Below are 26,727 nucleotides of genomic sequence, written 5' to 3'. Positions count from 1 at the left end.
TTACTATTATTAACCAGAACAACCTAATTGAATGAACAATGAAAAGTTCTACATTTGTTCTGTTTTTTGTACACGCTGCAGATTTAGGAAAAACACACGCCAACGCTGTCATCAAGGTCGTGCTGATGGCCACAGTCGATGCAGATGTGGAAAGAAAACAACCGCAAGCAGGAAGTAGTTTCCAGATTTTACTAAACTCGTCCATTGACTAATGACGGGGAAATCTGGGTGATAAATTACAACAGACAAGTTATATAGCATCAAATTTCCTGTCAGAGTACAATTATCAAGTGAAATATATTGATGACAAACAGGAAATGCCAGGATTTGTTTGATGGCTCCGGAATTGGCACTCGGTACAGAACTCGGGGCGGTCGTCTAAACAGGTAAAAAAAAAAAAAAAGCAGGAATGCGCATGTGTGGGTGTATGTGTGTGTGTTTGTTTATGTGGATTTTAATGATTGACACAGAGACAGGCGAGTAAATGAGGAGCCACAGTGTGTCGGGGGGGTCACCTGGAGGTTGGCACGTGCAGCAGTGAACAGTTCCTCTAAAATGTTTGCTTTTTTTCCTTTTAAATGTCCACCTTTGCGTCACATTTCTCTCCAAATATACAGACAGGGAGGAATGTCACAAAAACGAGGATCTGGTGCGTGCGTGTGGAGAGGGTGTCTGGGAGAGCCGCTACAGACGTGACAGGCAAACGCACATGCACCACCGACACTCGCACAGGCTACATTTCCCATTTTTACGATCCCACGTTTCAAGTTCGCTACCAGAAAAAGGAACCACGAAAGGCTCCGAGGCGGGCGCGAGAGCATCGATATGCAAGGTGGTTCTAAGGCAATATTGTAGTTCCACAGGACTAGAGCTGCTGATGCAGCGCGCCGTTAGCACGCTGCGCCTCTCTCTCATCGCCATCCATATGTTTAGCACCATGGAAATCTCTCTTTCAGTCCCATTCCCAATGTTCTGACAGATGAAAATCTTCCCTTCCCACATCCTTTAAAAAAGAAGACGAAAGTTTATTTAGTTTGTTTGTTTTCTAGGATGGTGAGGACACAACGTTGGTGAAAAACACAAAAGAACACACACAACATACTGCAAGGCTTAACATCTATTAGCTTTTTGTATAAATCTCTTCCATCCCGGGATGGTCGTTCGTCAGTGGCGCGCTTTTTTTGTCCGTCTTTTCCCGCGCGAGCAAACGGTGAACCCGACGTGTTCCGCGACGGGGCGCGAAATAAAAACCGTCCGCAGCCGACCTGTGCTGGGTTAAAGTTCCCCCGCATCAAAGGATCAAAGGCAAACAACAACAAAAAAAGATTTTCCGTGAGCAGCCGTGAGGTCACAAGACCAAAGTTCCTCGCCGGGCGTCCATGATTCAGGCTCGGAATATGAGTCTTTTGTGTCGCTGCATCATTGTCTGAGTAAACAGCAGCTCCCAGGTGGGAGAGAAGCGTGACGAACGTGGCTCAGTCGTCACTTCTCCACAGCTCATGTTTTCATATCCTGTTGCGTTTCCCGCCGGCGCGGCGCCACGGAGGGGGGGTGTTCACCGAAGCGTGGCCTCCAGGAGAGGGAAGGGGTCAGGCTGTTCTTTTCTGTTGGAGATTATTTTTCTCTATTTTGCCATGATGAAGTTCGGGGTAACGGTGAGCCGCAGCCAGAGGTCGCCGGCTGCGTGTGAGGTCATTTCCTGGTGTGAAGGCTCTCCTGGAACTTGGCGCTCTGGTAGCGGAGGTGGAAGCCCTTCTTGCTAATGGTGTCGTCGCTGTGGAAGCGGATGAGCATCACGCTCCCAGGCGAGTAGATGCCTTCCCTGGGCTGTGAAAAGGAAGATAAACATGACGAATGTAAAAACGTATAGAAATTCAAGTCACGATGCACTTATTACAAATTTAAAACAACCCTTACCCCTGAACCACAGAAGCGGCCGAGCCGATGCGAGTTCTGCTCATACCCATTGTACAGCTCGATGTAATCGTAGCCGCAGTCGGCCTCCTCCTCCACCTCGAAGGTAATGAAGCTCAGCTCGATGCCGTAGCCCTGCTCGGCGGTCAGCAGCCACTCGCAGTCGGTGTGACCGGGGTAGTTGTTGTCCCCAAACTGGGAGTGAGAGTAGAGGTTCTTCTGACGAATGTCTGCCTTCAGACGACCTCCACACTCTTTAGGGATTAGAATAGAAAATCTGAAGTCTTTAAAGATTCAAAGAAATTCAAAGATTTTCCCCTTACAGAGAGATTCGTATCCGTGCTATTACTGGTAATAACCACTAGAGGGCGATGTTGCCCCTAAAACTTAAATGATCAATTTACGCATTGGAGGGCGCACACACACACACACACACACACACACACACACACACACCTGTTGAATGTGTGGCTTGGAAGCCTTTTCTCTGCACGGAGGCATCAGAGATGAAGCGGAGGTACATTTTGTTGCCTGTGGAGATCAGATGCTCAGGAATCTTGCTGCCACACAGTCGACCCAAAATGGCCGCCTGGTCGCCATCGCCGTCGAAGGCCTCCAGGTGGTCGTATGCGCATTCCTGGTGTTGCTCGATCTCAAACTCATTGAAGGTCTGGCAGAGCAGAGTCAAACCGAGAAACAGCTTTTAAATGTAATCTAAAATGTCACATTTTGAGAAAATGCAGATGAATTTACGATAAACCCCAAAACTGTACTTTCAGAATCAACATTCATCATAATATGAGCAACTGTTAATACTTGGAGGTCATCTGGGGATGTTTTTGTGCCTCTCCCAGAATGTCTAAAAGTCATATTTGCATCTTTAATCCGACCCAGCAGAACCTGCCTCCTTCCTCGCCCGCACATCGTTTACACACTGACACACGTGCACGCAGTCACGACTCAGGAGCTACCAAGCCACCGTGGGGTGAGTCATAACACCTGCAGGCCTCTCTCCCACACAGCTATGCACCTCTGATGGCGGCAAAGCTGCTTTTAACAAAGCAGACAGAAGGAGAGCAAAGGTCAGAGATTTCTGGGATCTCTGGGATCTTTGACCACTTCCAGATGTTCAGAAATATGGCTGGAGTGAGATATTGATTTGTGGCTTTGTTTTCTGCTCTCGTGCACGTTTGCGCGCGTGTGTGGACGGAGGAATTTGGATCTATAGTAGGAGCGGCAGCAGTGTGATACACATTTCCTGCAGCGGGACCAAATGTCAGGTTCAGGACATGCCTAACCATGCATGGTATAGATTATTTATGGAGCAGCTCCACAGGCAAATGTGAGGATTTGTTCTGTACCTCGGCAACATTTCTTCTGTTTTAGACTAAATACATAGAAATCTATAGTGGAAATAGTTCAAATGCAACTTTGTCTCAACAAATGAGGGCAGTTTTTCTGGTCCACATGTCAAAAAAGAGCCTTCTCTTGGCTAACACGTTAGCGTCAAGGTCAGCCTTACGTCTTTATGAAGCGCGTGACGTGTGCGTTGCCACGTTTTGAGCTTAAAAGCACCACCAACCATCTACGCTAATGCAACTGAGACAGAAGGAAGTCCCTTAGCATCAGAGCTAACACTGTTAGCTAAACACCATCTGTCTGAGCTGACGTGCAGACCCAGGAGATCATCCGCCTCTCCTCCAGACCATTAATAGTGCTCAGAGTGGCTAAACGGCCATTTTATACCAACAGTAGCTAAAAAAAGTCAGATCAAAACAGAAAAAGGTTTTTGTGTACACAGTCCAGCATTCCAGCACACACACACACACACACACACACACCACACACACACACACACACACACACACACACCAAAAGACACACATACACACAGAAAGGATGCAGATGGCCACTGCCTAAGGCCTCTTTCTAACGCATGAGCACACGCTCGCTGTTAGCCTGATTAGACAAACGTGCACGTTCTCCCCCATTCACTTTGGAGTTCCTTAAGTGGAACACGGGGCAGCGGGATCAGCCCGAGGCCTCCCTCCACTAAATGACCCCACACACACAATAGTGTGATGGTGAAGAGGAGGATGCCAGAGAGGGGTTTGACAAATCTGCGAGCACGATTCCGGCACACTCACTATCTTTACACGGTGTCCCGGAGTGGCTGTGATGTCCCACGTGCACTCCTTACGGCTGGGATACTTGTCCGGCCAGTTGGGGCTGCTCAGGGTTCCAGTGGGACTGTGGATCTTGTGTTCACACTCAGCTGAACACACACACACACACACACACACACACACACACACAGAGGAAGTTAAAATCATGGCGGCACAGGAAAAGGTCAGAGGAAAAGGGGGGGGGGGACAGGATGGAGAGAAACCAGAGAAGCAAAAGAGAGAGGAACGACTTCAATGAAACACATCCTGATGACGAGTTTGGTGTGAAGATCACACAAATGCACACACGCAAAGGCTCCGCCACACTGGAACACAAACAAACATGTAAAATCCATCCCGTCGCTAGAAGATTCTACTAAATCAGTGCTGAATCTGAACATTATTTGGAATATTGAGGGCCGTAAAATGGATCTTTCATTGAATCCTACCTCCAGACTGGCTTTAGCCATTCCAATGATCACTTTAAATCTAAATTTTCTAATACCTGAGCCTTTTGTATCAGTAAACGCCTCAATGAATCTCTATATTTAGAGACCTTTAGTGCATTTCTTGAAAAATTAACAACTTAAATTATTCTCAGATGTTTTAAACATGTAAATATAACCATCTTTATTGTCCAAATACACAAACACATCATCGGCATAGAGACAAATGACTGAGCAAGTACAGGTAGGGAAGACATTTTGTAAAATGAATATAGGGTTCGATAGAGATAAATGTTTACAATAATGCAGCCAAACAACAGGGAGAAAAGGTTCCTAAGACAAAAACGCTCACGTGAAGGTTAGAAAGGTTAGTTTTTAGCATTGTCCCAACTGTCTTACTAGCTTACATGCTATATTTTGCAAATATAATCCAACCTTATATTTGTAGCATGCAGGAGGTGTGTGAATAAATGTCTTGGCTGACATGATGGAAAACAGGAGACATGCATGAGACAAGAGGACACAGTCTTTTTTTTATTTATGTAAACAATGAGGCGGAATAATTCACAAGAACATCCTTTATAAGTGAATCTAATCTATTTTTAAGTACAGAAGTCATATTTTACACATCTGGATACCCTGATACGCAAATGACATGAGTTTAGACGCCACAAAACAGCATTTGATGCAATAATAACAATATATTTATATAAGCAGGAGTCAAATAAAGGAACCTCCAGATGTTTAACAGGTAGAAAACAGCATCTGTAGAGGGTTTGAGTAGTGGTGCACGATGGTGGTGATGGTGCACACTTCCACAGGTGACATTGATATTTCACATGTAAACAGCATGTCACGCCATTTACCATCCACACAAACTACATGAACACACACATGCTGTGCGATGGGAATATGGATTTACATGAGTCTGAAAGGTTAGTAAGCCAACACACACACACACACACATGCAGAAGACAGGAAACTGAAGCTTTCAAGGCCCCAGATGTTTGAAACATGAGTTTTTACGAGCAGCACCGGGAGCCTTTGGTGTGGGGCACACGTGTGTAGCGATGCGGCGAGTGTGCGCACGTTCAAAAGTTCAGCTTCAAAGAGCAACGAGGGTAATATGCCCAAAACACACGTCACACTTACTGACTTCCAGGCGGAGCAGTTTCAGGTCACTCCAGAAGCGTTTCAATTTTCACTAACTTCAATGGTCCTTTATTTATACAATATTTGGTCATGTAAGAGTCCCAGAATATGAAGTGTTTCTTGTGAAAGACAGGGAAAGTAAAAGGACAACGTCCGGAATATCTGGGAAATCGTTTTTCCAAGGATGGACGACACCTTGGGTGTGGCGTCAACCCTATGGCTTTCCTGCGCTCTGATTGGCCGAGGGGATTCCTCTGTATTTTTACAGGTGGAGGTCTGTGTAGTGTAAAGTGTAAACTTGTTTGAGACTTTTTCTGCACATTCCAACTAAACAGCTCTGCCTGCAAGTGTAGAATAAATAAAAAAAGCACGGTTCTCCAGTAAAAAGAGTCTAAACAGAGTAGCTGTAATGTGGCCGGTGACCGCTCTTGTGCATGAGCACATGCTTGTGCGAATGCGGCAGCACGTGTACGTGTGAGCTGATGGGCTTGTGCCGGTGCGTGTGCGGGTGTGAGTGCACGTGAAACCCACCTTCCTTACAGTCATGTTTGTTCTCATGCAGTACAAAACCGTGGCGGCACTGACAAACGTACGAGCCGACCGTGTTGATGCACTCGTGCTGGCAGCCGCCGTTGTCCTTGCTGCACTCATCCTTGTCTGTGAGAGACACACACGCAACACGTCACTCATGTGGAGGCAGTGTGTGTGTGGGGGGGGGGGCATCAGAGAAAGAGTGATATGACAGGAAGGAAATACAAAAGTACAGAAATATGTTGCAGTCATGCAAACGTGCTCGCTAGCAGGACTGCAAGATATTAATCGCTACTTGGCCCAACTGTCAGGCTGCGAAAGGGTTAAAATCAAGACAGAACACTTGAACCCGTCCCCGGAAACATGTCCGAGAAAACCATCGGCCGCCCCCTTGTGGCAGGAGGCGGTCTTGCAAAAGAAGTGTTAATGTGTAATTATCACAATGGCTCCACGAAGGGTTAAATTATACTTGGAGCGTGTGCGGTTCTGTTGGCCTGAAACGTCTGTGCTGCTCTCTGGGGTCAAGGTTGCGGTGGAGCCGCCTCAGGCTCTGGCTCTGAAAACTGTCTGCCTTCATATCAGCGCCGCTGTGCTCGGGCTAGGTCAGCACAGCTTCTTCACCCCGCACTGTAAAATGTTATAAAAACCTTCTGTCATCACGTCTGGATCTCCAGAGCCTGCACAAGTTCACAGAAGCCACAAAAACCCCTTAAAAAGTTATTACATTCTTACCCCCCTAGTTTGAGCGTGTGCTAGCTTAGCGAGATATGTTAGAAAATTCCAACTTTGGGGAGTGTGGCTGGCTGGGATATGTATATTCTGTATATAACAGAATGTACGTTGTTGTCTTTGGAAGCAAAACTGACTTTGTTCCAGTTGTTAAGCTAAGCTAAGATGAGCTAACCCACACAGAAGTGGAATGATTCTGATTTAACCGACGGATTTTCATCTGTTTGCTATCGCTCGGCACCGTGGCTCAACGGTGTTGTGTCAGAGAGGTGAGGATTTACAGCCGACCACACAGACAGACGGACAGAGAGAGAGACAGAGAGAGGGAGAGAGAGACAGAGAGGGAGAGAGAGACAGAGAGGGAGAGGGAGACAGAGAGGGAGAGAGAGAGGAGAGAGAGACAGAGAGGGAGAGAGAGAGGGAGAGGGAGAATGAATCAGATTCCTATGAAGAGATTTGAGATTAGAGACAGACACTGAGACTCACCTCAAATCAACAGCAGAATCAAACTAGATCTGCTTTTAATGAAACCACTAAATCCTCCCTCTCTCACAATGTGTGTGTGTGTGTGGGTGTGTGTGTGTGTGTGTGTGTCTGTCTCTCTGTCTGTCTGTCTCTATGCCTGTGTGTCTGATGTGGTATTACTGTGCTATTGTGGGCTCCTACCACTGGCTAAGAAGCTTTGCAGCCGATGCTACACCGTGTCCATTGTGGTTTTCTTCAGGTCATGCACACAATACCCACACAATACGCGCGCACGCCCACGCGCGCACACGCCGGTGTGGATTAGGAGTTCACGGGAGGCCAGCGGGACCTCCCAAAAGTTGCTTGATCTTTGCCAAAACCATCAGACTATGGACGTTTAGGCTCACTAAAGCCACACACATGCGCAGCGACGGCACGGAGCAGGCACACGTGCACGCCCCAGGTGTTTTCAAAGTTTTATGAGCGCTCATCTCTTTGGAAGAAATGGTTAGATTTAATGTCATCTCAAGTAAACGTCCAACAAATTCATCTGTTCTCATTTGTTGTGTTTGGGCCGGAGGATCACGGCAGTGTCTCACTTCCATGCGACACTTTATGTGGCAATAAAGAAGAAAAGTTATTATTCCATTTTGTTCCCTCTATTGTTCCATATATGTGACATGGAAATGGGACAAAGCACGTGTTTCCCTCTGGAATAGAATGGATTCATCCATCCCATTCCCTCACATTGCGGTGGTCCCGGAGCCAATCGGAGCCACCTGCTGTGAGGTCGCGTTACCTCCGACCGTTGGCGAGGTGGCCGGCTTGTTGTCGACGTGACCCCGTGCGGGGGATCGGCTGCGCTCTGTGTCCCGGCATGACTCAAACACAACCAGACGCTCTTGACAGTGAGCCAGCCTGTCTGATGGAGGGAGGGCGGAGCGCCACATGGAAACGGGCGAGCCGGCGGAGGCTCGGGAGACACAGCAGGACAGACGGACGTGACACGTGGATACGGGCAGGGGAACACAGGCGTATGCACACACACACACACACACACACACACACACACACACACACACTGCGCTAATCCTTCCCCATCAATTGACACAATAAAATTACCCTCCAAAACAGTGTAAAACAGCTAACTACTGATATTGTGTTATGTAGCTTACCCAGTATATATCTATTATATTATCTCCCCATCACACACACACACACACACACACACACACACACGCACACACACACACCGAACAGCTGAGTCTTACCTGAGAAGAAGTGCGCCTTGAAGCCTTTCTTTGAAACGGTGTTGTCGGATTTGAACTCGATCCTCATGTTGTTGTACTGGGACGTGATGACCTCGGGGACCTCGGTGCCGCAGTATTTCCCATGCAGCTTAGAGTCGGAGGAGAGGCCGCTCCGCACCTCCACGTAGTCGTACTTACACACCTGAAGGCACGAGTAAGTGTCACCTGAAAACGGCGCCACACACACACACACACACACACACACGTACCAACTGACTGTGCTCTGATTACCTCATTTCCCTCCAGCTCAAAGGCCTCGAACTGCATGGAGATGCGATACTGAGTGGGGGCAACCACCTGCCACACGCAGTTCTTGTTGGGCGGATACTCCTTGGGCCAGCCGGGTGTGCTGATGGTGCCGTTCAGCTTGGAGAGGAGGCCGCCGCACGCCGCTGGAAATACAGGGAGGGTTGAGACACCCGAGGAAAGCAACAAGTGCAGGTAAGACACCTCTAGAGCCCTCTAATGCAGAACAGTGACCACGATTAGCCTCTCCACATCGCATGCTAAGCTAAGCCGCAGTCATTTTCACATACGACTTTGAACATCCACCGTCATGACTGGATTTCCCACACGTGAACTCAGTCGGGACGCCACAAAGCAAACAACAGCTCCCGAAAGATGAAACAAAACCACATCATTTGACTGGTTTACTGGCTTTTCTTCTCCCGGCGTTTGAAGTGGGTTTTGTTCCGTTGTTTACCCACGAAGATCACGAGGGCGGTTAATTGATTTCAAGAGATTAAAGGCCCTTCGCAGCATTCGTGGAGCAGAGCGTGACTTCATATCAGAGGGTGTTTTTTCCCGTTGATGGAGGATGTGTGTGTGTTTTTTGTTTTCTGCGACGACTCATATCCTTCAAAAACAAGCGCTGATTCCGACACACGGTTACCTTCGCAGCTCTTCTTGTCTGGTGCTAGCTCATATCCCGGGTCACAGGCGCACTTGAAGCTGCCGAGAGTGTTTACGCACCTCTGCTCACATCCACCATTGTCTGGCTTGGCACACTCATCCTCCTCTGGAAGAAAAAAAACACACACGTCAGAGCACATTGTACACACGCGGTGAGGAATGTTTCTGTGAAAAAAAGGACACCATGAACTTTCTCATTAGTGGCAACTATTGACATAAAATGGCTAATTAGTGATGCTAATCATGGCGCCTCCAAAATTCATTATTATGTGTTGTTGGGACGCACCTTTGAAAAAGTTAGCTGCAAATCCGGCCTTGTTAACCGTCCCGTCGGAGACGAACTTCATCCACAGCGTGTTTGAGGTGGAGCGCACGTCCTCGGGCTTGTCGTAGCCGCAAAAACGCCCGATCAACGGGCTCGTCTCCAGGGGGCCGTCTCTGACCTCCAGGTAGTCGTAAGCGCAGCTGTCGTGCCTCTCGATCTGCGAAAAGACGAATATTTGCTGGCAAAATTGTGGCTTTCGTGGATTTGCCAGTTGATGTTGGAGGGAATGTAAATTGGTACAAGTTAAATTTCTGTTCCGACTACACACACACACACACACACACACACTATTGCCTTATTAACTTCCATATAAGCGTGAGATTTGACCCAGACATTCATTCATTCACGCGTGAGTGGACAAAAGAAACACACACACACACGCACATGCGCGCGTGGCAGTCTTGAGTCACCTCAAAGGCCTGGAAGCTGAGGCCAACGTTGTATCCTTCAGACACCGCGATCCTCCACACACACTCCTTGGAGGGTCTGTAGTCGTCGGGATAGTTGGGAGACTGGATCTGCCCGGAGTCCTTGGCGATTTCTCCCCCACAGATCGCTGCACCCAACACAGATTAACAGATTAACTCAGGGAAACTCGATCTGAGACACAGGTGTAGGCATCGACGCATTTTTTTGTTCTCTGCCTCCAGGACAGAGGATCTACTGTACCTTCGTAAATGGCAGCGAAGCCTTTTCCCACCCAGTTGCTGCTGCTGCGGAACTCGATCCACATCCTGCTGTCACTGGAGATCAAGACATCAGGAACTTTATCGCCGCAGAATCTGCCTGTTAAGAGTCCGACGTGACAAAAAAAAACACCTGTAAGACTCCAAACCCATGCTGACCGGCTCAACTAGTCTCCAAACAAACGTCTCCTTTCAATCCAACGACAAACGGTTAATTTAGCTCCATATTTATCACCACACTTCCTCTGTGAATGGGCTGGATAAACGAGAGCCTGATTACTAATTCCTTCTCACCCAGCAGCGGGGCTTTCCTCCAGTAGCCATCCCGAACCTCGATGTAGTCGTACCAGCAGAGGCTGCTTTTATACAGATCCATGGTGGTGAAGTTCAGGATGATCTGGAGGAAAGAGGAGGCTTTTTAACCAGGGAGGCTGCACATGTGGGCGAAGGCAGGGTAAATGCCTGGATGGGTCGCCAGTTCAGCGCAGGGCCCTTTGTGAGCTCTTGTGTGTTTGGTACCTTGCTCAAGGGTACCTCGGCAGCGCTCTGAAGGGGTTTTGTGAAACGTTTTGCCCTCATTTCCACTTCTCCCCTACAGACTGAGCTAACACCGCCACTGAGATAGTGTGATATTATATAAAACATGTGCGTGCGTGTGTGTGTGTGTGTGTTTGTGCATGTGTGTCACCTTTTCTCCAGGCGTCACAGATATTCTCCAGACACAGTGTGTGTATGATGGATATCCATTAGGGTAACCAGGAGAAGAGAAATTTCCCATTGAATCTTGAAGTGTCTCTCCGCAAGCTGCAGCACGCACACACACACACACACACACACACAAACACGCACGCACACACACACACGGACACACACATCGTTACATTTCTGTGGTGACCCTCCCATCCTTCCAGCTGTGCTCTCACCCAGTGATAATTGATTACTTGTTTATCACTAAACAACATATGGCTCATATGTCCAGCGTGATTGTGAACGTCTCGGTCGTCCAATCAAGTTTACCAAAATAAATCCACCACACACGCTCAGTGTGTTCCAGGCAAACGCTCCATCCAGGCTTTGCCAGAGTTAATGTCTGGATTTTCTGACTGTGCGTGAGGAAGCCCCGTTTTCTCGTGCGCTCTGGAGGGTTTGATTCAACAGCTCGGAGGCTGCAGGATGTTATTAGGGCGGTTCAGCCGTCTTAAACGTTGCTGTCACCCTGCGCTGCGGTGTTGTTGCATCACTTCCTGTTTTATTTTGAAAAGTAACTCTTCTTTCAGGTCACTTGTCCTTCCCTCAGGCGTCACCTGCCTGATTGTCCTCCCTAATTCCTGATTGTTCCCACCCATTTGTCGCTGCCCTTATGTGTATATCAAGCCTGTGTCTTCCTGTTGTCCGCTCCAGCCTTACTTCGAACCCTTGTTTCATGCTATTGTCACTTTTTCCCTTTGTGTTTCGCCTCCTTTTAGGAGAGTTTATTTTGAGTTTTGTAGAATTTTGTCGAACCTCTATTTTAGAGGGGTGTATTTTATTTTGGTTGATTTTTTGTGATGGTCACTCTCCAGTTTGGTTTATAGTTTAACAGGATTTTATTTTCCCTCCTTCAGGCGCGATCTTTAGTTTAAAGTTCTGCAGCCTGTCTATTTTCTCAAGAGGCTTATTGGTTCTGTTAAAGTTGGCATCTGAGTCCTGCTCTGACACCCCCCCCAGCAGTAGAGTCACACTGTTGGACAATTTTCTATATAAATACAGATTGATTGATTTTGATTTTCATAAAGTAACCATCAAGCCAATGACTCCTTTACTCCTTTACGACTCATTCCCAGTGTAACGCAGCCGCTCCCTCTCAAAATGAGGTTAGCCAAGTGTGCCCATCCTACCCCGTCACGCATTCTGTTGTCCCCCCCCGACGCCCCGGGGCTGTGTTCATCTGTCAGTGAATATGGCATCACTCAGATTTGACCTTAGAAGGTCGAAGTTGTCTAGTTCCAGCTGAGACACACAAACACAGTTTTGTTCCCCCCGGAGCCAGAGTGAGTTTAGAGAAAATGTTAGATTAGTCAAACCGCACATGTGTGTGAGTGTGTGTGTGTGTGTGCGCAGCACTTGAGATCATAAACCTTTATGACATTAATGCGCAGCTCAGCTTGAGAGGGAACCCAAATGACGTCAGGACCGTGCTGGAGGGACGGTGGGGATGCCAGAACGGAGACGCTTAAGCGGAGAGTGTGTGAGATGTGTGTGTGAGACATTGGCAAAAACAAATTACTCAGCTTTACTTCTGGAAGGGGAGGGAAAACTCTGCCAAACACACACACACACACACACACACGCGGCGGTGTCAAAAGGTACCAGTACCTGGACATCTATACAGCTTCCTTGCCTGTGCAATGTCTCCTTTACTCAGCCTGGTCCGCTGGCCGATGGCAGGCCGGACCCCGTTTTCATCTCTGGATGGAAGGATGGTGTCGAGGAACATCCCCCTTCAGAGAGGAGACAGGAGTTTGTAGGTGTTTGTTTTAGGAGATGACCATATTTAGTTGGCTTTACTGCAGCGATGAGCTAATGCGCCACTTTTCTGGCCACCCCTGTGATAAATGGTTACCTCGAGAAGGTGTTCCTGGCGTAGTGCATGATGCTGTCAAAGTCATAGGGCTCCCCGAGAGAGTTTACCTCCCCCGGCTCCATTTTGAGGAAGTTGTACTCCTGGCCTGGAGAACAATCACTCAGGTTTACTAACTAGCATCAACGCAAAGAAATCATCATAAATCTGGGGGTAAAGATGGAGTTTACTGGCAAACACACACCAGAGCACTTTAAGATGCTTAAATCGGAGTGTGTGTGGTGTGTTTCTAAATATAAAGACGGGTCCGGTTTGATCATAACCTTCGATTTAACACATGTCAGACTGCGCTGGTGCAGCGGCATGTGTGAAGGAACGAAAATTGAGGTGACATCACTCATCAAAGGTCTCATTCACACTCCAACATGGCTTTGACACAAGTGCGAGCCCACAGAGCTGGCTCTAAAAAACAAGAAAGAACCAAGTGCATCCTGGGTACCGCGTCTCACCTGGCTGGATGTTATCCCGGATGATGGTCACGTGATCGTCACGGTCGGGCCGCGTGTGCTCGTGCCAGAAGCCGATGACGTGACCCAGTTCGTGCACCACGATGCCGAATTTGTCACAGTTCTTGCCTATGGAGATAGCCTGGGGCCCGTTGCCACGACGACCCACATAGGAACAACACCTAATAAGGATTAGTAGGAAGTTGATAGCAGCGAGATGAGATGATTTTTTTATGGCACATTTGAAGAAGGCAAACACACATACACACATACACACTCACACACACACAAGCACACACACACACACACACACACACACAAACACACAGTATTAAGGATTTCCTGCCCCGTACTAGATCAACGAGAGGAAAAGCGTCAGGATTTATTTACATGCAGTGTTCAGATAACGTTTCTAGTTTCATAACCCAATAAGAAAGAGCTGTGAGAATTCACATATCTCTGCTCACAGAACACAAACACATGCACGCACGCACGCACGCACGCACGCACGCACGCACGCTCTTTATATCTGGTTAGCCGAGACTTCAGTGCCAGGCTAACAAATCTGATTAAAGTTATCCAGGGAGCTGATTGCAGCGTAAGGATCAGGAGTCACTGGAGTATATGGAGTCTTTTTCGCACAGCTCTGGTCCTGAATACGAATGAGTGCAGCCACCAAACGTGCAACAGCGCGAGCGTGTTCGACTGTAACGTGTCCCTTTTTCTCCTGCAGCCGTTTCTTAGGCTGTCGCACACATAGCGGACCCGCAAGCTGTCGGGTATTTATACTTGAGATTAAAGTGTCTAATCTCTGATGGAGCCGGCCTCTCGGAAGACAGGAGCCGGCCGGCATCGCCCGCAAACGTGCACGTCTTTTCATCGTGTGCACAAAAAACTTGTTTTCAGGCCAGCGCCTGTTTGTTGACATCCTACTTTCCAAACCTGAAGGCGTTTTGAGCTTGGGCTCCCTGCGTTTGGACAATCTTTACGACTTCTTGCAGTGCCACCGCGGCACAAACGCGCCCTGACCCCCGCCGCGCCGCCGCTCAACAGAACAATGCGCTCTTGCAGAGTGCGAGCACAGAAAAAAAAAACTCCTGCAAAAACATACAAAAAAAACATGGAGTGCGCGGTGTGATTGGTGGGTCGGGGGGGGGCAACAGGAGCGGAAGGAAAGCGGCGCTATTGTTGAGTGAACGCATCGCCTCTCGGTCGGCGGCGAACACACAACACACGCAAACGCACAAACATGCGCGGAGAGTGGCAGAGCTCACCCGCAGGGTCTGTAGGTAAATACGATGTAGCTTTCCTCGTCTGTCTTCTCGATGAAAGACACACATGTCTGTTTCTCCCAGTGACGCATGGCCTGCTTGAACATCGCCCTCTGAGTACCTGAAAACACACACGTCACGTTCCACCCCGGCCTCCTTCCATCCTCTCTTTCCAGTCACATACCAGTGAAGTTTCCTCCTATAATGTAGGGAATGACGCCTCCGGGCCATATCCTCTCCGCTCGAGACGTGGCCGCTCGGGTAAAGCGGCTTTTTACGACACTCCCAGTCTTTCCAACTTTTCCAGTTTGGCTTTTTGGACTGGCTGCTGCTTTGGTTGTGTTCTTCGGGAGGAAGTCTGATGGTACACGGAATAAAAAAAATGAATCTATCTTTAATCTTCTTCAGGGTTGGACTCCAGCACAGACATTTAAAATACAGTTTATTCAAATATCTGAGCCATTTATAGAGTCATTCAAACATTCGCTCCTTCCGTGGTTGAGCTTTGTTTACATTTCCCAAAAATCTAATTCACCACGTTTTAGGTCTTTATTAACCCTCAAAGGTAAAAATGCATCAGAGCGATCTTTATTTTATTTCTTTCCATTTAGGGGATGTGACAGTGTGTATTTTACACTGATTGCTAAACACTGATCTATAATTGATGTTTTCTGGCTGGATTTCGTAATAAAATGTTGTCCTACAGGAGAGAACCGCCATTAATGCTTGTGCTAGATCAGGGGTCACCAACATAGGGGTCACCAACACAGTGCCCGTGGGCACCAAGTCGCCCGCAATGACCACATGAGTCGCCCGCAAGCCTGTTCTAAAAATAGCAAAAGTCACAAGTGAGGTGCGTCTAAGAAAAAATTTTCTACCGCTATTTTTTTTTAAATCACACCTGCATTTACATAGATTTTAAAGTGACAATGTCTTAAAAATAAATAAATATAAATAAAGTGAAGGTGAACTCTGACCTAGTTCAAAGGTCAGTATTGTGCGCATGAAAGAACCTTTGCGCTTGTGGAGAATAAACTAGCAGTGGAGTGCAATTTTCTATCCCAAAAACATGGCAAAAAGAAGACAGTAAATTTATCATTTTCAAAGTTAATGGGAGGAAGCGTAATTTTTTACTACTGTGAAAGGAAGGTGTGTATGTTGCATTTGTGGGGCAACTGTGATGACGGCGAAACAGCACAATGTGGAGCGACGCTTCACTACGCGTCATGAAAGCTACAATGCTAACTACCCACCCTACTAAACCGTGAGTGGACGACAACCGGTGGAGGTCTTTAACGTCCTTATTGTGCCAAACGAATGATCGTGTGCAGTCAAAACCGATGAGAGGTTCTTACCGAGGCCAAACCTGCGTATTCTCTCCAGCAGCAGATACAATGATCCTCTTTTCTTCGAGGTTTCGAGCTCTTCCAGGCCACCTGACACACACGGGAGAGTCGAGAGTCAGAACACAAACAAAATACAATCGGTGCTGATAACCTCGGGTCGCCGCTGTCCACTTCCTTCCTGCCCAAAGCGCTTCAGTCTGCAGCCGTCGGACAATAAGGTTTGGAGAGGAAACCGAGAGGACGCGTTGACGGCCGAGCGAGAGTGAGATGTCCGCTCACCAGATGTGTGTCCCTGCCGGGGGTGCGAGTGCGAGTGCTGCGTCAGGTCTATCGTCCTGTCGATCTGGAACATGCGCAGGTCCTCCTCGTCTAAAGCGATGTCGCCCCAAAACGCAGCTGGAAGGTAAAAATCCCGTAAGACTGAAGCACAGATATCTAATTAAACACACTCTTGAAGCGTTGCTTTTGGATTAAAACACAAATATTTCTGCAGCTTGATTATTTTAGGTTCGTTTCAGTAAGAATAATAATCGCCATGCAACCAGATTGTAGGCGAAACTTTGTGGATCATCATCGCTTAACTTTTCAGTCGCCGGAACCGTTTCTAAGCAGTTTCCAGGCACTGAACTTTTTAAATATACAGAACCCGATAATAGAAGTCGTCAAACGTCTGCAGGTTTTGTAGAGGTGGGAGAATCATGACATGACGCCGTTGCACAGCAAGGGCAAGAGGAGTCACGAGGGAGGACGACTGGCGCCAAAATGTTATGAAAAAGCCCAAATTAATCGTCAGATGGTTCAGTTTTAGCCACATCTGAAAGTTCTAGCTTGATAAGCTCAAAGGTTGTGTCTACATTTTCTGGACCCCAAAAATTCTTGACCAAATGCACCAATTTTGGACCACAACATGGATAAAAATGACCAAACTCTGGTGAAACGCTCCTCATTTCTTCAAGTGTTCAAGCACTAAGAAAATCTGGAAATAAGGGAATTGAGTTTATGTTGGGAAAATCTGGTTATTTTAGCTGTAATAATGTGTTAGATAGATAACCATATCTGTCGCTCTCTCTCTCTCTCTCCCTGTCTCATACACACCCACTCCCATACACACACACACACACATACACACACACACCCTGGTGGTCTCACTGTGGTCTGATAATCAGGCCATGTAAAAGCCTTTTGGCAAGCGACACTCCCACCAATGTTCCCTCCCATTCTTGGATAACTTCAGCCTCCCACTCCTGATCCTCACATTCCCATTCCTCCAAGAACATGATTTTTCCAGCATTTGTGTGCATTTAAGCTGCTGCTAAAGGTTTTGATAAAAGGTGGCTATTCGAATGAGATTCAAACGTAACAATGCGCTCAAAAAAAGCACATCTTTCATGCTTTGTTCTCCAATTTTTCTCGATTTATGTCGCCCCACTTGCTCCCCATCTACAGCAGAGCCCCTGACAATGAAGTGGGTGATAACCATCGCTGAAAGATTAGCTGAGCGGTGACCTCCGCAGGGATTCGAGACACTAATATATTGACAATGGCACAAGAGAAGCTTGTCACCTTGCTAATCATGATCTCCACCAAAGGAAACGGGGGGTCAGGGTGCCATTGTGCTTGACTGTGAGCTATTGTTGCCCTGAGAAGCTGCAACCACAATGACCACAGATGGTTTCCAAATCATAATATTAGATAGAGGCTGGCATATTTGTCTTAATGGTGATTTAACGGGAGAGCTGCTGTATTGTCTTAATTGTCTGCGGTGGCTATAATAAATCATGTGTAAACAATGCTACGTATTCCAAGAGTATTACTGGAGACCATTAAACTGATGTTTAATCACTAACAAGGGTGCATATGTGTGCGTTGATGCTGGGAAAATAAAGATTTATGTATTGAACATTAATTTTTGGGTGCTAAATGTCGTTATCCTCCTACAGTTTGCAAGGCGTGCAGACATGGGTGTTTCCATCTCCATTCTTGCATCATTCAAATGTCCCTGCAGGATCTGTAAAACATTGAACGCATTTAACAGCTCAATAAATACGGTTTTATATACTTAAGCAATTTGAAATGTGCAGTTCGGAAGATCAAAGCTCTTTATATCCTTGTGAAGAAGCTGATGTCTGACTGGCTTTACCGTATAAAACTGTACAAATAACAGAATTACAACTACAAACTGTGCCTAACTGGTGTCCTGGAGACAAAAATACAACAAAAAGGCTCCATAAAAATCCCCATCCATGTCATAAAATCTGACGCTTTGCCAGTAAAATGCAATTTTCTGCCTCTTGCATTAACGCTGACCTAAATTTATCTGGCGTGTCAGCTATGATATGCTCCAGGATGCTAGTTTAAGCCGTGTGACAGTTTGTGATATTACACACCCCTCCACTGGAAAAGTTCAGGACCAGAGAAACTGTTAAAAGTTTTCCAGAAAGCAGCAGCTTGATGCCAAGAGACACACAAACAACTCAAACGGGCAGGAGGGAGAGAGCGGCTCGGCTCGGCTTGGGTCCATTGATTGTTTGGGTCTTGTTAATCCATAAAGATGCCATAAATAGCCCAAAGTCAAAGCAGTGGGTGCGGAGGGATGCAGACAGTGAGACAAGGCGCTGCAGCACGGAACGTATTGATCCCCAAACCCCCAGGAAGATCCCAGGAGAACTACATCATGCTGACCAGAGCCTTATTGTTCGCCCTTCAGCAGGGGCACTGCAGCAAACAAGCACACAAGTAATGCACCAAAGTCCCTCACACACTCCCAGCAGCTCCCAGCAGGGCGGCTGTGCACCAGTTTGTGTCGCATCGATCAACTTTCTCAAGCAGTCGCCACTCGCGTCGACTTTCTGCGGGGTTTGTTCTGCAGCCCAATGCAGAAACGAGAGGGGGGGGGTGCTGGGTGTGAATACTGGGAGAGGAACTGGGCTTCAACAGTGTGATATCATGTCCTGCCATCTTCTCTGCAGACCCCCCCCCCCACACACACAAGCGCTCCTGGGTTAGAGGGGGCCGGTGTTGGACAGCCACCTTCAGGTCCTTCTAGAGACATTAGGGGTAATCAACCAAGTCCTACAAGGCCCATAATCCATCTGGGTTTTCTGTCCCACCAGGTAGCCAACTGCTGTCACAAAGAAAACTGGGATCTCTGGTGAAAGGGCCTCTGGGATGGATTTGATGACCACTGGTTTAGGGTCACTCTCTTGCTGGAACCTGAACCTTCAGCCCAGTGAGAGCTCCTGAATGCACTGGATCAGGTTCTAATTTTGTTGCTCCAATTACTGTATTTGGACTCCATCTAAGGCACAGAACCCTCTCAAAGAGGATCAGGAGAAATGATCTAAAGGCCAAGGCTGAGGGTAGAGCCTCTGGATACTGTCTTCAACATGAAATATGAGGGACAATTGCATGTTTACTGCCTTCAAACCAGATTAATCACGTCCCTGTCAGATTGTTTAAATAATTGACTTGTGTTTTTATTATTATTCATTACTGAATTATGCAGTCGCGCTGTACTCACTGGGGTGTAGCTAAAACACACACACACACACACACACACACACACATGCTGAGCTCCTCATTAAGTAAATATAAGGTCATACTGTGTGTGAGTGTGTGTGAAGCAGTGTAACATGCTTGCATGAGCCTTTTGTGATATTATTATGTGGTATGTAACTCTGCCTGTGAGCGGGCCGAAATATAAAAAAGAGATTATCCCGGCCTTGTTTGAGGATTTTCGACAAAAGTAATCATTGTGCGAGCCGCTTGATCCATATAAACCCGCCGTGACCGACAACAGGTGCAGCGGTCGGGGCTCGCTCGTGATGCGAGGCGCCAAAGACGTGCGGCTCAATCACACTTACGTGGACAAATAATGGAGGAAGGAATTTAGATGGTGTGGTTGCAGTGGGACGCGTCGGAGTCCACTGTGTCACTGCTTGGAAATGAGATTTTAAAGAAAAATATTACTTCTTTAAAAAAAATAGAAGCTCGGTCCAAGTCGTCCGTTTGCACCGCCGCCCTCCTGCGTCACGGGGAGACGAAACCACGCACGAATGAACAGGAAAAGATAATTGAAACCATAAAAACGAGAAGAGCAGAGACCAACAGAGCACACTACCTCCAGCAGCATTAAAACCCACCAGTTCAGCCCAGTAGGGTAGAATCATCCTGCTGACGGCTACACACACTCAAATCTGAGGACACGTCCTCAAACTGACGTAAGACTGAGGTAAAGGGACAAAACTGTTACGCAAAACCTTCCTGTTTAACGACCAGGGCGTGGCTAGAGGGTCCAGTAAGTCTCGGATCCAAGAATCACAACGGGGAGAGGTGTAACTGTGCTGGGAGCTTGGTGGTCACATTTGGACATTTTCCAGTCTGACCGAATGCAGCTCCGCCCGTTAGGAGGCTCAGTCCGTTGGATTTTAATGGGATAATCGCTAACAGTAATGACACGAGGCAGATTACAGCAAATAAATCAAGTTCTGATGAATTTTTTTAATTCCACGGCATAATGTTGATGCATTTAGAAGCTCCTCCAATGGAGACAGGATCGTCTTTTTTATGTTTCTCTCATTTGGAAACCCAAAGTTCTATCTGGAAGAAACCAGATAATTGGGTATATTGGGGCTATATTAGTGCGCCATTTTTTGCTACTGCACATCTTTGGTCTTTGGTTTGAGACAAATAAAGGGCACAAAATGGGAAGAGCTTGACCCGCATTTCACCCTCCTGTCAGCGAGCGAGCGCGTGCTGTGATCCAACTGAAATTTTAAAACGCTAAGCCCAGCTTTAGCCTTGCTCGTGAGATGAGCTAACTTGTGTTTGTTTAATAATTTTAGACCATTTAGCACCCAGCACACAGTCAGCCTGAACAACTGGAATGCGGCGAAGGCGTGAACCTGACGCCGGAGCGGCAGTGTCTACAATCTACAAAATAAAAGCCCTTAACGGGTGTATGCGAATATAAATACCACCAAGGAAAGCTAGCTAGGTGACATGAAAGCAGTCATTTAATAATTGAGCAATGCGTGGCAGGTGGGCGCAGGGAATGACGGTGGTGCTGACTCATGGCTTCAGCAGCTCCGGAACAATGACGCTCCAAAACAAACAGCCGACTCAGAGAGGCCGTCGACTTTCTGCTGAAGCGGGAACCCTGAGGAACGCTCGGAAACTTGGTGGCAGCAGCACTCTGCTCGGGAAAATCCTGTTTAATATAATATGAACAAGACCGCTCATCCTCTCGCCCGCACACACACACACAAACAGACAAACACGTACAGCGCGGACACACACAGGCATACGCACGTTGCGCTGGCTTCCTTCCTGCTGAGGCATGGGGGGAAGGGGTGAACAGTAGCTGCAGCTTACTGTCACGACAGAGTGAATGAATACGCGGACGTGGGCGCACACACATTCAGGGTCTCATTTAAAGAACAATGCGACTGGTCGGATGATCAATGGTCATTAATTGGTTTTAATTACCCTCATTTGCATTTGTCTTGCTATTATCTCCATGTCTCGCACCTGGGTGCTCTTACCTGCCCTCATAACATACACGTTTGATCCTCTGCCAGTGTGCTTACTGGAAGGCCCATTGAGCAGCCTCCACCTCTGGTTCTTCTGAAGTAATTCAGTTCAAATTAACTTGACATAGCATCTGCTACCATTAAAATTGTCTCGGTGCACTTTGCAGAAACACAACAAGCAACAGCGGCAAGGAAAAACTCCATTTTAACAGGAAGAAACCATGAGCAGGACCAGGCTCATGTGGTAGAGGTACGAGTTAGACCCTCGTGCTGGATCAGAAAAAAAAACATCATAAAGAGGAGTGTTGGAGTGTGGGAACATCATCCATGTTATTGCACATTTAACATCAAACACGCAGACACGGACCAAAGCCCGTAGTTTCAGGTGAAGCTGCAGGGGCCCTTTAAGGTACTGCGACCAAGGTTTTAGCACGACCAGTAAAAACACACTTTTAAGTTTTGCTGGACCCAATACAGCACACTCAGTGTATCCCATAATGCCTTGTGAAAAGTTTAGTTAGTGTCCAAATGATGCTCCCTAATGAAGCAATGTATCTCATGATCCTATGAGGTCGCGCAAAGGAAGCTAAACATGATGCTAATTATTACCTATTTAAGTAGCTCATAAACAAACAAGCTAGCTGTGGTGCTCAAGCCAACTCTGTTAATAGGGAATTGTGAACAAGTGAATAATTTCTGACAGTCTGTGACATAAAAGAGAAACAGAATGCTGGCATGAGGACAATAAACCAGGTGGTGACTGGAATGCTTCCAGTCACCTCCCTGGATGTATTTCTTACATTTTGTATCTTCATAAAGTACAGACTGAGGCGAGTGGAGGTTCAAAGATGTGCGTTTTCATAAAAAGGAGGACAAATAAGATGCTCAGAAGGTCACAAAAGTCTTCATATTCCTTCATCAGCCATGAATCATCTCAATCTGATCCGCCAATCTTTAAAGCTCAACACCAGAACGGGCTTCTGTCCAGGAACCAATTTCCTCGAGAACCTCAACACGGAAACGGTGACGTAACTACTTGTGTTACTTAAGTGCTGGTGAAGTCGACAATAAATGATTGCCATTATCTTATTTGCCATCTATCTGCTGAGATAGGAAATAACGCGGGGAAATATTGTTCAGGCTTTTCCTTAAATTTGACATGTGACAATTTGCCCGATCAGCAAAACAATGGCGCCGTTTTGGCCTTTTGAGTGTTTGTTTCGCCGTAAACTTTAAGTAGAAGGATGCGCTCGCGGGAGAAACGTGCACAACCGCCACGCAGGCAAGCGGAGACGAGGAGGTTCATCTCCCGGGTCACCCCTGAAGAAATGACCCGCGGCTCCGTTCCGACAGCGCCGGTTTGTTTAGCTTTCACCCCATTTGTGCGAGCATTTTATGAGAACACTGATTCGGGAGGAAGCATGAATGACTCTTGGGTGAGCAGTGCACGTCCTTAAGAGTGCCCGTGTGTATGTGCGCGCACGCGTGTGTGTCATCTCCAGCTGAGTAGCAGGATGCAGACAACCAGGAAGAGATAAGCGGGGGTGAATGGAGGGAGCGCTGCGTATGTGCGTGTGTGTGTGCGTCGGCGTACATGTGTGTGTCCGCGTAGGGAAATCACTTCACAAAGGACCTGGAAGTGTGTGTTCTCCTGTCTACCAGCGCGGGACTCGGAGGAGATAAGCAGACAGCCAAATATTCCCTCTGTGTTTTCCCAGCAAAAACAGGAGGTGGAATACCAACCACTCAGATTGATGCCACAGGGTCAGGCCTGGAATGAGCCATGCTTCCACTTCAAACACACACACACACACACACACAGATAGAGCCACTAACTCTTTAAACACAGACAAGGTCTGTTCATACTGCAGGCGCAACTCATATTGCTGCAATATTCCTGCAATGTGTGGAATCCAACAGGTGTGCATGTACCCTGTGTGTGTGTGTGGGGGGGGGGGTCAGAAACAGAATCCTTTTTTTACATTGTCTAATGTGTTTTTTATTACTGCACAGGCGAAAACATGCCGGCGTTGTTTGGAAATTTGCACGACATACACATCTGTAGTTGGTTGCGTTTTCAGGGTGTAAGTGAAGCTCCACGCTGGATCTAAACACCCTCGAGGTTTCAAACTTTAACTCAATGCGGGAACACAGGGGCCGTTGTGGAGGCAGCTCGGGTTATTTGATGCAGCCCTTTGCAGGCTGTTACACTCACGGCCCTTTTGTTGAAAAAAGATGCGGCCTAGCATGCGACGTTACTCAAAAGAGAGAAATGAAAGGAGAGTGTGTCATTAACTAAAATAGGCACCCGTGTGGGGGGAAAGCTGTGAAACCTGTATGAATACGACCTTTCTAGAGATATTTCCAGCAAATCAACACACATCTGGCCGCCCGGCGTGGTTATTTTGACCTACAAGGGTTGCTCATATGTAGACCGACCGTCTGCCTGCAACCAAACATACACGGCGAAGAGCTCAGCCACAGAACCACATGATTTTAGCATCAACACATGCAGAGATGCACGAGACCCGGGTCGCCAGATGTGCATGTGTGGTATGTGAGGAACGCACGTCGCGTCGGTACTTCTCGCAGGTTCGACGCGGTGCAAGAGAGGGAACCGGCCCGGAACAACCCTGCCTGTGTGTATTTGTGCACGGAGGGGGTAAATATGGCCCGTGGGAAAGAGAGAGGGGGTAAATTCCAAATCTATCGACACCTCACGGGGCCACAAGCTGAGATGTGATAGGCATCATGAAAAACATCCAACAATATAACAATTAGACTCACTTTGATACACAACATCATGAAATCTTAAGTGACTCTCCAGGCACAGTGAGTTCATTTGGGTGGAGTGTCTCGCGTGCGCACGCGCACGCGCACAGATGATTCAGGCGCTGCACGTGGCGTCTGATAGTGATTTATGCGATATGAAGGGTGGGTAAAGAGTGGACATCTGCTCCATCGACACACACCCGATGTCATCCCTTTATTGCACGCACACGCATACGCGCGCGCACGCACGCACGCACGCCGACTCGAAGCGAGCGCGCCGGAGGGGTTTCGGACACAGAACCAGACCCGAAAAAGACTTTTGAGCAGGTAAGAGAGCTGCACTCACCGGCTTTGCAGGGGTCTTTGTAGTCTATGGGCTCTGCTCGCTCCTCCTCATAATAGTCGTAGTCCGGCTCTTCGTAGTCGAAACAGTTACAAATTGTCACTTTGCCCCAAAAAGTCAAGCCGGCAATGACCAGCGTGATCCAGCGCATCTTAGCGGCCAGTGCCGTGGGCACTCGGTCCATCTAAAGACAGAATTCGAAAAGGGGGGCCGCGCTGCTCTTCCGATGGGAGATGGTCAATCCAGCCTGCAAGGGACAACAGCCTCCGCTGCGCGAATCCTGCGGATCATGGTGGCGCGTCGCTCTCCTCTCTGGCTCTCTCCGAGTTACTCTGCCTCGCTCATGGCAAGAGCGCACCGGGCAGGGTCGGGGCTGTCCGCCTGGGCGTCAGTCTGCGAAGTGTCCGCCGGGGAGCTGTGCTGTGCGCCGCCGCGCAGGTGAGGCTGCTGTGGGATAAGTGGGAGAGGAGAATGGAGGGGATCAGCAGTGGACGATCTCGGAGCGCAAAGACGCACGGCGGTGTGTCTCCTGCTGCTCACACGACAAACACAGTCCCGCATATTTCCAGCGGCGTGCTGTTGTCTCACGCTCTCTCACTTACTGTATGGTGCTCTCTCTCTCTCTCTCTCTCTCTCTCTCTCTCTCTCTCTCCTCTCTCTCTCTCTCTCTCTCTCTCGCTCCCTGAAGTCGCACAACCACGAAACAAACACGCACTCCAAACGCAAATGATCCGAAACCGAATTTCCCTCCACCTTTTCCAGTCAGTAGTTGTTGTCGGACCACTTTTTGAAATCACTGGAGGAAGTGCGCGCACGACCGGTCACAGGCGCTTTATTCACACTTACGCGCAAAACTGAGCGGACCAACCAGCACAGACCGGTAGTGGTAAAAGTAACGGGGCGGCTACACATTCGCCTGTGGGGCTCCCGACATCAATTTGGCCCCTTAGACGCGATATTCAGCGGGGGCCATCCGGTCATTGAGAGGCAGGTGCCAATTAGATGTGGGCCTTAAGGGTATGTCGCGTTTATGGTCTGGAAAATCACTGATCACTCCAAACTTCCTTTTTTCGTTCGTAAAAAGACAGACAGACAGACAGACAGACAGACAGATAGACAGACAGACAGACAGACAGACAGACAGACAGACAGATAGATAGATAGATAGATAGATAGATAGATAGATAGATAGATAAGATGCCTGCTCTAATTTATCATACACACTGACCTTGCCAGGAGGTCGGTGATTGGACGAGTTCATGCGGGTTCATTACCCTCCACACCATCGCGCACCCCGAAAGGAACGTCTGCCCTGAACCGGGGCCTCGATCACTGGACGCCTTTAGTTTTTCAGGCGCCAGCAATCGCCTACATTTGAAACCGGGCGTCTCTAATAATTACGGTCTGCAACGTTGTCCACAACCATCTGTAGTCTCCAGAGTGCAACCTGCGCATAAGCAGTAAAAATAAAAGAGCAGCAGTTGTTGGCAGACACGCCGCGCAGCCCCGTGGACACCTTGCCAAGGTAAATCCTCTTGAGACGTCTCCACAGTTTACCTGCTGCCTTCACCTGTCCGCTCGGTTGGCCGCGGCAGCGCACGGTGATCCATCATGCATCAAACAGGAGGGGGGGTCTGCTCCGGAAGCCCGGGGGGTGCGTGGGAGCGGACTCTGGTGTCACTCGGTACCGCAGTTCCGAACGTGCACGTCTCCCACCATCTATTACTGGGAGATTACCGGAGCGCTGTCTCTGCGCGCCGCTA

At 48.0% G+C, this 26,727-nt stretch overlaps 1 protein-coding gene across 1 annotated transcript; it reads right to left on the bottom strand.

The window, feature by feature from the left end:
- Positions 1 to 27: 27 nt before the first annotated feature.
- tll1 (tolloid-like 1) lies at positions 28 to 26,665 on the bottom strand. The gene is made up of 23 exons (XM_057035234.1): positions 26,522 to 26,665; positions 26,193 to 26,411; positions 24,968 to 25,411; positions 16,598 to 16,714; positions 16,328 to 16,408; positions 15,157 to 15,330; positions 14,976 to 15,093; positions 13,705 to 13,883; positions 13,238 to 13,343; positions 12,991 to 13,115; positions 11,324 to 11,439; positions 10,930 to 11,032; positions 10,619 to 10,735; positions 10,360 to 10,505; positions 9,911 to 10,106; positions 9,605 to 9,730; positions 8,944 to 9,104; positions 8,674 to 8,854; positions 6,209 to 6,334; positions 4,062 to 4,189; positions 2,371 to 2,584; positions 1,918 to 2,168; positions 28 to 1,827 (listed from the first exon to the last, which is right to left on the bottom strand). Exons 3-23 carry the CDS (start codon positions 25,146 to 25,148, stop codon positions 1,693 to 1,695), a joined length of 3,081 nt encoding a protein of 1,026 aa, XP_056891214.1. The 5' UTR covers positions 25,149 to 25,411; positions 26,193 to 26,411; positions 26,522 to 26,665; the 3' UTR covers positions 28 to 1,692.
- Positions 26,666 to 26,727: the final 62 nt, after the last annotated feature.

This window comes from Takifugu flavidus, chromosome 6 (assembly GCF_003711565.1).
Source record: "Takifugu flavidus isolate HTHZ2018 chromosome 6, ASM371156v2, whole genome shotgun sequence".
In the NCBI taxonomy this organism is placed as follows: Eukaryota; Metazoa; Chordata; class Actinopteri; order Tetraodontiformes; family Tetraodontidae; genus Takifugu; species Takifugu flavidus.
The sequence above is the reverse complement of the archived record's forward strand: the minus strand, read 5'-3'. Positions and strand labels throughout refer to the sequence as shown.